We start from the raw sequence: 11309 nt of genomic DNA, 5'->3' as shown, positions 1-11309 counted from the left end.
CTCTCACTCTTCCTCTCTCTCTCACTCTTCCTCTCTCTCTCACTCTTCCTCTCTCACACACTCTCTCAACAAGACACAAAAAAAAGACTCACCGGCAAATACATCTCCCCACTCCTCGCCCGTCCCCCATGCACAAAAACCGCCGTCTTCACCCCCCCCAACCCTCCTCCCCCCATCCCCTCCACCCCCGTCCCAGCCGCAAACCCCTTCAAATCCTCCCACCCATTCCCCCCCCTAACAACCTCCCCGACCTCCCGTTCCTCCACCTCCCTCATCACCCCGCCCACAACCGCCCTCTCCCCCGTAACCTCCACCTGACTAACCACCCACGCGGCGCCCTCCCTATCCAAACACGCCCCGAACCCGAGAACTCCATCATCGTCTGCTCCGCCGGCGTAGGCGCGCAGGAGGATGGCCCAGGCGGTGAGGATGACTGTTTCTTGGGAGAGGGAGTGTTGCGTCGCGGCGTCGGTGAGGTTGCCGGCGTCGACGGCCATGACGGCTTTGGTGCGGGCATATTGACTGGCTCCGACTGATTGCGATTGAGGGGTTGGCAGGTCGAAGAAGAGAGGGGGGGAGGTGGAGAGGGCTTGGAGGGCAGGTTGGCGCTGGGCCCAGAAGGTTTGGCGGTTCATTTTGGTGTTGTGATGGGTATCAATATCAAGATGATGAAGGGTAAGGGTAAGTGGTGTTGAGATTAAGGGATATGGGAGTGCGGTGAAGTCAGTAGGGTGAAGCTGTAATAGTGAGTAATAGCGAGTAAACCTGTAGGTGAGTATTCCAACTGCAAAGTGAGTATCAAACGAGATATCAAAACTGTCAGTTATTCAACGTAGGGAATTACCAAAGTGAACACGCCTAGTCGTTCGACCAAGCGCAGTTCAGATGTCGTTGCGGCCAAATCGGGTCGCGGCCGAGTAGTCGCAAGTAGTGGCTCGTAAGTCTCCCTCGGATCGATAGGACAATGTCCGCGCCGATCAATGAAAGCTGCCGGTTTATCACGACGACATCCGACTTGGTCTGTCCGAGCCGTCTAACTAACGTTAAATCGAACACTTCGCGTCAAGACCGTGAAGTGAATAAGATGGGAGCTGTCCAAAAAGACCAGGGTCCTGAATCACTCCAACCTGAGGCCCACACGAGGGCAGCTGGGAGCTGGGCAAGCTGCACATCAAGTTCCCAAACCCCTGGACACTGGACACCCACCAAAGAGCCTCTCGTTCCTCGCTCCACACTCCACAGAAAGTCTGCACCTCGCACAGCGCGCCAATATTGGGCCTAACCCCGTCCTCCACAATCTTCCCTTCTCCATCACCGGTCCATCTTCCCCGACCATCACTCCATCTCCAACCCGACTCATCGGGCTCCTTGGCTGGCATGACCGCCAACAATTCTCCCGTCTTACCCCCCGTCGTCTCCATCAGCCTGACTGGCCCATCCCCTCAGGGTCCCCATCATGGTCCCATCAAGGTCCCATCGAGCTGTCGTCCCATTTGTCGCGTGTCCCCACTGTTACACAGCCAAAACATCTGGTTGGCTGCAGCTACTGTCGCATTATGCCGTTTTCGTACAACCATGGTATCTTTCCCATGCCCAGTTGGGTGGCCGGGGGAGTGTGTGGGTGAGTGGGTCGGCTGGGCCGTCGGGACCTAAATGTAACGACACTGTTTTGTTGGTCTATTTCCCAGTGAGTGAAGAGACGAGACAAGAATGCTCATGCAAGTCTGCCCTGTCGGTCACGGTCACAAACCCGACAGGCAAACAGAAAGCTTGAAATGAAGGTGTAGCCAACACACAAACCGACGCTCATCTTTGCGATTTGCATATAGGATTTGCATCTGGATTTCCATCTTGCCAGACCATAAATGAGCTGAACCCGCTGTTTGCACTTCCATGAGCAGCCAGCCGAAATTTGTTACGCTCGCCAAGACACAACCCCGCAGCCCTCTGTTCCTCGGAAATGAGCGTCTGCGGAACTTCTCGCTACCACCCGTCTCGACACCTCGCTCCTTCGTGGCTGGTCGCACAGCAGCAGCGGTCGGGCCCGACAGTTGGGTTCGTGAGACATGACCTCACGGCGAAGGATCAAAGCTCACAATTTGTGTTTGCCCCGAGCTTGCTCTAAATTTACCGCGCCGAGTGTGCTTATTTTCGTCCGTCTCGCACACCGACAAATAAAACCCAACAAAAACCCTGAAAATGAAGGATTCAGCCGTATCCGTCGCAACAGCACGTGTGATGTGCAAAATGCGCAAAATCCGGTCCTTCTCCCGGCTGAGCCACGGCCGGTCCGTCGAGCGCCGGGTGTTGGGCGAGCTTGTGGGACGGAAGTCGGAGTGATGCGGCCCAAAGCTTACGCTTGGCTTCTGGCGGCGACTGCTGTTTTTGGTCCGATGTGCGCCGTGGGGTTGGGGGGAACCCTGCTGTGCTACCAATCACAGCACCCCACATCAAAATAAGCTTTTTATGCCCCACCTTGAAGCTGAGCCGGAACTGGAAAGTTGTTTCGGCAGTGATCTGCATGTCTGACTTGGGCCAATCGCCACAACTCGCAAACCCACTTTTCCTCTTCCAACACCGACCTTGACCAACCTCATGCTAGCACGAAGCAAGCACTCCTACTATTCACAGAAATGTACTAGTGTAGGGCTCAGTGAGCTCGCAAGTCACCCAAGCAAATGGAAGCAACGCAGGCCCACCGCATTTCGCCAAAAATCCATCTCCCACGATGTCGCAATTGTCACCCACACGCGTTACCCACACGGGTTAAACTTCCCACGGGCCACACGCGTTCGAGTTCCCCATTCTCGAAATCCCCGGGGTCTCAGAGCCCCGACGACACCCGGGCTGACACGCCACGCCTCACCGTTGCGAGCCGAGTTCGCCAGGGTCTGCTTCATGCTGCCCTGTGGGCTACCAATGCGGCTGGCCATGGAAGCTTCGAATGTAACCGCTTGAAAGGCCTCTCGTCTCTTTTTAGTAGTTTTCACGAAGAAAATGTCCTCCTTTTCTCCGACCATGACAGGAGAGGAGAGGACCGTCCTGTCATGAACTTGCACACTCGACAAGGCCCACCCCGACGGCGCAGCTCCTTGCCCTTTCGGCCGTGCCCGGCCCGCCTGATTAGTCCATAATTCTGTCCACACACTGTCCACACAAAAACACAGGAAGCTGTCCCGAAATACATCCCTGTGCAGGACGTTGCAAGCTGTTGGCCTTGTTCCCATGTCAAGCGGGTCGCCTGCGAGTGAGACCTGAGGCTGGGCAGGCAAGCAGGCCCCGTGCAGCACAGCGCAGCGCAGCAGGCCATTCAACTCTGTAACCCATACGAGTCGTCCATACCCCCCGATCTCCAGCTCCAACCCTCGCATATTTTTGTCTCTGTTGCCTCTTGGTGTCTCCACTTGCCACTGGAGCGATTCTTCTACCCCCCTTGCTCGATCGACGATACTCCCGCACGACGCAACAAGCAACACGGACGTTCCAAAACAAAAATAGATCCCGTCAACTCGCCTCACCAAGAGTCCAAGACACACACCACACCAGACACACCCCCTCTGGCGTCTACACTACATCATTGGCCTCCAGCATCACGCGTGGCTCGGACCAAGCTTACCGGCACGCCAGCACGTTCGTTCTCCATCGCCACGAGTGGTGGCTTGGTTCGCTTCGTTTCGTCCGTTTGGCTGGGCTCGCTCGCTCCTGCTCCTTCTCGCCATGCGCATGCCCGAGCTGTTGGCAACCAACCTGATCTGATCGGTGGGAATCCCCTAACTAACTCAAACTCATCAAACTTTAACGTCTCGTTTTCTTTCGGCGCATTTTTCTCACTTTTGGATCTGTTTTCGATCTTTCTTTTCGATCTTCTTTCGGCCCCTTTTCGCGCTTGCCCTTGCATCTGAGATCTTCTTTCCCGTCTTCCCCGTTGACCCCCCAGATCTTTTTTTTGTCTTTCCCAGATCGCAATCCGACCAGGGAATGATCGCCGTGTCCCGCAGCGACGGCCGGAACAGCCGCTAACCCCAAGCTCCCTGGACCAGGACTCCATTTTCAACCTCATTCCTACCACCTAGTACGTATCTATCTCATTTCATTTCCCTACACTATCTCCTAGTGTGCTTCCCTACACTACCTCATGCTAGTAGCCTAAGTCGTCCAGTACACTAACACACGCAGATCGTCCTCCCACCCATCCCCATCGGCGCATCTGCAAAGATGGACCCGATGGACTGCGACGTCGTGGACAGCACCTGGGGCCCCTGGGCCGGGCCCAACTGTCGCGGCGGGCTGGACTTTACGCTCACCTTTGAGGAGGCCATTCTCACGATTCTGCCGACGGGGTTGATGATTCTGGGTGCGGTCGCCCAGATTGTGTTTTTGATCGGCCGGCCACGGGTCGTGGCCAATGGGTTTTTGATGTGGGTTAAGCAGGTAGGTCTCATCTCATGCCGTCTTGTTTGGTGGGGTTATATGAAAAAAACATGATGAAAACGATTATAAAAATGAAAATTCAAAAATAGATACTAACACATTCCAGGGCCTCACAATCGTCCTCGGCCTCCTCAAACTCGCCGTCATCATGCTCTGGGCCATCCCCGGCACCGGCGGCGCCCCCCGAACCAACCTCACCCTCCCCGCCGCCGCCGTCAACTTTGTCGGCGTCTTCCCCCTCTCCGCCCTCAGCTACTTCGAGCACACCCTCAGCGTGGCGCCTAGTTTCCTGATCGAGCTCTACCTGCTCCTCACTATTCTCTTTGATGTCGCCCGGCTGCGGACGCTGGGGTTGATGCCGGAGGGCTCGCATCGGTCGTTGGCTGCGGCGGAGGGGGTCGCGTTGGCGGTAAAGATTGCGTTGATGCTGGTTGAGGCGGCGAGGAAGGATCGGTTGATTGCGCCGGAGGTGAAGAGGAAGCATACGCTGGAGCAGTTGTCGGGGTTTTATGGACGGTCGATGTTTTTCTGGTTGGGTGCTACTCTGTGGAATGGTATATCCCCCTTACCAACTCTTCCCCATGTAAACAAACCAAACCCAAGAAAAAACACTAATTAACACAAACAGGCTTCACCCGCTACCTAGTAGCCACCGACCTCTCCGGCCCGCGCGACGAAGAATCCGCCGAGCTCCTCCGCGAGCGTTTCCGCGCCACCTGGGCCTTCAACATGTCCAAAACCCACCCGACCGCCAACCCCCCCGCCAAATCCGCCCTCTTCACCACCTTACTCACCTCCATGCCCACCAAATTCCTCGGCCCCGTCATCCCGCGCCTCGTCATCGTCGCTCTCACCCTCACCCAACCCATGCTTTTGGAACGGCTCATCACCTTCGTCCAAGGCGGCGCCGTCCACCCCGGCGAGCAGAGCGTGATTTACTCCGAGCGGAGTGACGTCGGGTATGCACTGATAGGCGCCTTCGCGATACTGTACATCCTGATGGCGTTGTTCAACGCGTGGTATGCGCACGCGTGTAATAAGCTGGCGTTGGAGATGCGGAGTGTGTTGATTGATAGTTGTTATCGGCAGTTGTTGAAGATGAGGTTGGCTGCGCTGGATGCGGGGAAGGCGGCGACGCTGATTAATGTGGATATGCAGCATATTATGGAGGGGAGTAAGATTTTGCATGATATTTGGGCGAGTTTGATTACGGTCGCTGTGGCGGTTTATTTGTTGTTTTTGAAGATTCAGATGGCGTAGGTTCTTTTTGTTACTCCGTTTTTCTTGTTAAGTTGGGGATGGGGCTGACGGGTTTTAGGTTTCTTGCGCCGCTGCTTTGCACGCTTGGTAAGTGCTTTATGTTTCCCTTCTTGATTTTGAGGGAAATAAACAACACTAACACACTCAGTCATGATGATCCTCGCTGGTATCTGCAGTGCACCCCTTGGCCCTCGTCAAGTCGCCTGGCTCGCGGCCACCGAAGCCCGCGTCAAGTCGACCATGTTCATGATCACCGGCTTTAAGGAGGTCAAGATGCTGGGTCTGTCGCCGGCCTATACGCAGAACCTGCAGGAACTGCGGTCGACTGAGGTGCTCCTTGGACGGTATGTCTATATCTTGCTCTGATAACTCGATATTCTCCTGTACAACAGTTCTAACGATATGCAGACGCTTCCGCCGCATCTTATCCATCATCATTACTCTTTGTAAGCCCACTGACGCCTGCTTTCTGTAAGCACCGCAGCTAATAAAGTAGCCGCCGCCTCCACCGAACTCTCCATCCTCGTCGCCTTCGGCGGTTTCGCCATCATCAGCAACATCCAAGGCATCCCGCTCACCTTCCAAACCCTCTTCGCCTCCCTCGCCCTCCTCCGCATCTCCCTCGACCCCCTCTTCCTCTTAATCCAAGGCACCCCCGCCCTCGTCTCCATGTTCAAATGTCTCGGCCGCGTCCAAGACCTCCTCTACGACGACCGCCTCGTCGACTCCGAACAACTCGACCACAACGGTCCCCACGGCGGCCTCGGCTTCAGTCACCCTCCCAACCCCTACGGCCACTCCTCCGTCTCGTCCACCGCCGAACTGATGAAAAACGCCCATCAGATGATGGATCCGTACCAGGAGAATTTTCAACAACAGGAACCGGGCCAGGAGCCGGGGGTTCCGTTGTTGGAGGTGCAGGAGCATCATCTGCAGCCGCATGTGTCGCAGCATTTGCATGGGCATGGGCATTATCGGTATAATAGTGGGGTGGATATGACCGAGTTGGTGGAGATTCTGGATGCGTCGTTTTGCTGGAAGAGTAAGGAGGATGTGCCGGCTATGTCGGTGCCCGCGCTGACTATTGCGCCGGCGTCGTTTACCGCTGTTATTGGGCCGTACGTTTTTTTTTTTTTCTCTTTTTCTTCTCTTTCTCTACCCTTTTTTTTTGCTTTGTGTTTTTTAAGGGCGAAGTACTAACAACACCAGCGTCGGCTCGGGCAAATCCACCCTCCTCAAAGGCATCCTCGGCGAGATCGAGCACATCTCCGGGTCCCGACAGATGCGCCGCGGTCTGCGTGTGGCTTTTTGTGACCAAGAGCCGTGGCTGATGGACCAGAGCGTGCGGGAGAACATCATCGGGTCGCGGGCGTTTGAGCCCGAGTGGTATGCGCGCGTTATCGATGCGTGTGCCATGGCGCCTGATATCGAGGGGTTTGCGGAGGGTGATGAGAAGAATGTGGGCAGTGGTGGCTCGGCGTTGAGCGGGGGGCAGAAGAGTCGTGTTGTGAGTTTCTTTTCTTTTTTCCCTCCCTCACCTTTCCGCCGTGTCCAAAACGATTTTAACAAACACAGGCCCTGGCCCGTGCGGTGTACTGCCGTCCCGAACTCCTCCTCATGGACGACATCTTCAGCGGCCTCGACCGCAAATCCTCCACCCACATCTTCACATCCGTCTTTGCCGAGGACGGGCTTCTCTCCAAACTCGGCTGCGCGGCCGTCCTCGTCACCCATTCCAGTACGTCCCTTGTATATCCCTATCCTACTGTCGTACGCTAATAATATAGCCCAATTCCTCCCCCGCTTCAACACCATCCTCCTCATCAACAACGCCACCATAACCCACCGCGGCACCTACGAAGAACTGCTCGCCTCCGGCGCCCTCGACGAATCCGTCCTCCCCCACGCCTCCTCCGGCTCCGGATCCCCAACCACCGCCAAACCGGCCGCCAGCGCAGGCGACTCAGTCGAGGTCACCAGCGACGGCAAGATTGTGCTCAAGAATGCGCCCCTCGATACGGAGGAGACGCAGGCGAGTCGCGCGCCGTCGGAGTGGGCCGTGTATGGGTACTTTTTGAAGTCGTGTGGGGTGATGGGGATTACGCTGTTTTTTGTGCTGGCGGGGGTGTTGGCTGGGGAGCGGTCTTTTGAGAGTGAGTTTCTCTTTTCTATTTATCTATTTTGTTGAGAACGAGACAGGACTGACAGCTGTGCAGCGGTGTGGCTTAAAATGTGGGCCGAGGATCCAAACCCGTCGCTGAGCTACTATATTGGGGTCTTTACGGGTCTTATCGTGGGAGGTGTGTCGCTATTGGGTGGGATTTGCGTGTAAGTGTTGTATCTCTCGGCTTGGTGGATGAAGTGTAACTGACAGCACAGCTTCTTCTTTGACGTCCTTCTCCCGTCGTCGTCGCTCAAGTTGTACTTTGCACAGCTCGAGACGCTCATGAAGTAAGTTGATGTAAACAGATACTTCAACTTTTGGACGAGAAATGACTGACAATATCAGGGCCTCCATCACCTACGTCGTCTCTGTCGGATCCCACACCATCGCTAACAGGTATGTCCCCCCTTCTCCCTCTTCCTAACCTTTTCTAACAATCTCAGATTCATCCAAGACATCATGCTAGTCGACGACGAGCTCCCCATGGCCCTCGTCAACACAACCACCTCCTTCTTCGGCGTCGTCGCCGAAACCATCATCGTCATGATCTCCTCCAAATACGTCTCCGCCTCCATCCCCATCCTCATCCTCGTCCTCTTCGTCATCCAAAAGTTCTACCTGCGCACCTCCAAGCAGCTGCGTCTGATCGACATCGAGGCGAAAGCCCCGCTGTCTGCTTTCCTGCTTGAGACCCTGCAGGGCATTGTGTCTATCCGTGCTTTTGATCGGACGGGCGAGTTCTCGGCGAAGAACACGGAGCTGCTGAATTTCTCGCAGAAGGCGCATTACACGCTTGTGTCGGTGCAGGTGTGGCTGAAGATGATTTTGGATTTTGTGGTTACGCTGCTGGCCATTATGGTGACTACCCTGGCTGTGACGCTGCGGTCGGATCAATCGCTGGGTTGGTTGGGGTTGGCGCTCGTCAACTTGGTAAGTGGATGTGCTGGGGATATCATCTTCACAATGCTAATACTAGCCTCAGATCTCCCTCAGCACCAGCTTCAAGTACCTCATTACCTTCTGGGCCAACCTCGAAACCTCCATCGGTGCCGTCGCCCGTATCCGCCGCTTCAATCTCGACGTCGAGCCGGAAGAGATGTTCCAGCTGCCCCCGCCGCATCCGGCCTGGCCGACCGAGGGCGGTATCGAGATCGAGCGTCTGACTGCTTCCTACAGGTAAGACCATCTACTCCAAAGACTGGTATCGTTACCTTCTGCTAACACCGTACAGCCCGAACACCCCCCCAGCTATCAACAACATCAACCTGAAAATCGAGCCGGGCATGAAAGTGGCCGTCTGCGGGCGCTCTGGAAGGTGAGTTCCTTCTCCCTCCTCAACCACCCCAATCCTACCATGAATACCATACTAACCCTCCCCAGCGGCAAATCCTCCCTAATCGCCACCCTCCTGCGCTGCCTCGAACTCAACTCCGGCACTATCACCATCGACGGCCTGGACGTCTCCCGCCTCTCCCGCGATGCCGTCCGCAAACGCATCATGACCCTCCCACAAAAATCCCTCTTCATCCACGACTCCATCCGCGCCAACATGCTCATGTGGGACGATTCGGCCGCCCACGCCTCCCGCACCGAAGCCGAGACCGACCGGCTCATCGAGACCTTCCTCCGCAAGGTCGGGATCTGGGACGCGCTTTTTGCACAGAAACCTAGTCTTTATGACCCACCTGATGAGGGTGCCGCTGGTGCCCCGCCGTCGTTTGATCGGGAGATTGCTGTGGGTCAGTCGGCGGTGTCGGGGATTACGGAGATCAATGAGGATGTTAAGGGGCCGGAGTCGGTGGTTAGTGTTAAGGGGAAGGATGGGAAGCGGAAGTCGAAGGCGAAGTCTAAGCGCTCTTCTGCCGCGCACTCCACGGTGACAGCCAGCGTTACCGGCGTTCCGGGTAATCCAGACGAAAAGAAGAAGAAGAAGTCCAAATCCGATGATGGGACGGAAGGCAAAGACAAAGACGACGGCCCCGTAACCCTCTCCAGCCCGCTCAACCCCGAAGAACGTCTCTCTATCGGGCAGCAGCAGCTCTTTTGTCTTGCGCGGGGTCTCTTCCAGCGTGGGGACTCGCAGATTGTGTTGATGGATGAGTTTACGAGTAGTATGGACCATGAAACGGAGGCGTTGGTGCGGGATATTGTGGAGCGGGATTTGAAGGGGAAGACGGTGATTGAAGTGTTGCATCGGTTGGAGCATATTTTGGATTTTGATTTGGTGGTGGTGTTGGAGAAGGGGAAGATTGTGGAGGTTGGGCATCCGGAGGAATTGTTGCAGGATGAGGAGGGGTTGTTGAGGGATTTGTATCAGAGTATGAGGGGGTAGTTTTTTTATTTTCTGTCCGGCTTTTTTCTTGTCTTTCTTTGTTCTCGGGTATTTAGATTTGGGTAGTTGGCTGGTGTTGGTGGTGTGGTTTGTTGCTTACAGGTTGCACTCCAGGTTACCTTATTTTAACTTGCTCACTCATTAGCGTAAAAGTTTGAATTTGTTTATTATCATGCTTGTTATTGCTCAGTTATTACCGTGTATGAGAGTTTGCATGATGTTGATGATTCTTAGTATTAGTTACTCAAATGTTTAACATGTGTGAATTATAAAGTTCATAATACTTTTTCATTCTATTTTTATCAACCAGGAACGCCAAAGAGGGCATGGACGAGGCATTCGGCCTAGCGAAATGGGTGTCGGAGCGCGGGCGACATTGGGCTAGCGGGCTGCTGCGAGGGGGTAGGGGGGGGGGCAAAGCAGATGAGGAGGCGAGGGGCCGAGCGAAGGGCGATGTGGGAGGGAGAAAAGCCGAGAGTATAAGAAAGTTATCTCAGGATTTACCTCAGGATCTCAGCCACAGCTTTCGGCGCTTGGTTCGTGCAGAAGTACCCCGCCCCACCTACACCTACCCCACAATGTAGACCTATAAACAATGCCAGCTGGTCTAAGCGGATCCTTGGCAAAATCAAGAGTAGCTGTTACGCGGCAGGCCTGGTGAGCCCCACGAGACCCTGGCCTCGTGCGAACCTAGCCAAGCCTGGCCACGTTGGGGTCACCCTTGGTGCCCCATACTTTAGTACTTGGACTATTTAGACTCATGCTCTCCCCCTGCCTTTGGACATGGTGGTCGGTATATGAATACTACTACTGTCTGCTCTATTAGCCAGTGCCTTAGGTTACACTATTTACTCGGCCCCCCTTGACGCCCTTATCGTCAAGGCTAACGGCGGCCTCGAGAGCGGAGGCTTCGAGCTGTTCCGTGACATTTAGTGAATCCTTCTTAGAGTATAGTTGAGATCGATTCATTATGGCCTCCTACTTTTAGTTCCTTATATAACCATAGATATATTCGAGGTTATACCCTACTATAGTGCCTTGTACTATCATAAGTATGTCATGAATTACTGTCAAGGGCTCAGGCCTAGGGCCATGAGCAGTCGTGTTGGATCGTGGCCGATG

At 55.0% G+C, this 11309-nt stretch overlaps 2 protein-coding genes across 2 annotated transcripts; one reads left to right on the top strand and one right to left on the bottom strand.

Annotated features, from left to right (window-relative positions):
- Positions 1–92: 92 nt before the first annotated feature.
- Positions 93–635, bottom strand: C8A04DRAFT_33455 (uncharacterized protein; the record flags this gene model as incomplete). Its single annotated transcript, XM_062782470.1, has 1 exon — positions 93–635. A coding segment is annotated over one exon (543 nt), but the record flags the coding sequence as incomplete, so codon positions are not given.
- A 3589-nt stretch (positions 636–4224) lies between these two features.
- Positions 4225–10187, top strand: C8A04DRAFT_40999 (P-loop containing nucleoside triphosphate hydrolase protein; the record flags this gene model as incomplete). Its single annotated transcript, XM_062785140.1, has 15 exons — positions 4225–4431; positions 4538–4985; positions 5060–5687; positions 5868–6035; positions 6168–6809; positions 6901–7198; positions 7267–7429; positions 7479–7844; positions 7908–8019; positions 8201–8251; positions 8299–8785; positions 8838–9031; positions 9087–9170; positions 9236–9488; positions 9777–10187. 15 exons carry the CDS (start codon positions 4225–4227, stop codon positions 10185–10187), a joined length of 4512 nt encoding a protein of 1503 aa, XP_062632455.1.
- Between the last annotated feature and the right edge of the window lie 1122 nt (positions 10188–11309).

Source organism: Dichotomopilus funicola, assembly GCF_033296635.1.
Source record: "Dichotomopilus funicola strain CBS 141.50 unplaced genomic scaffold C8A04scaffold_151, whole genome shotgun sequence".
Lineage (NCBI taxonomy): Eukaryota > Fungi > Ascomycota > Sordariomycetes > Sordariales > Chaetomiaceae > Dichotomopilus > Dichotomopilus funicola.
This window is presented reverse-complemented; position numbering and strand designations above follow the sequence as displayed.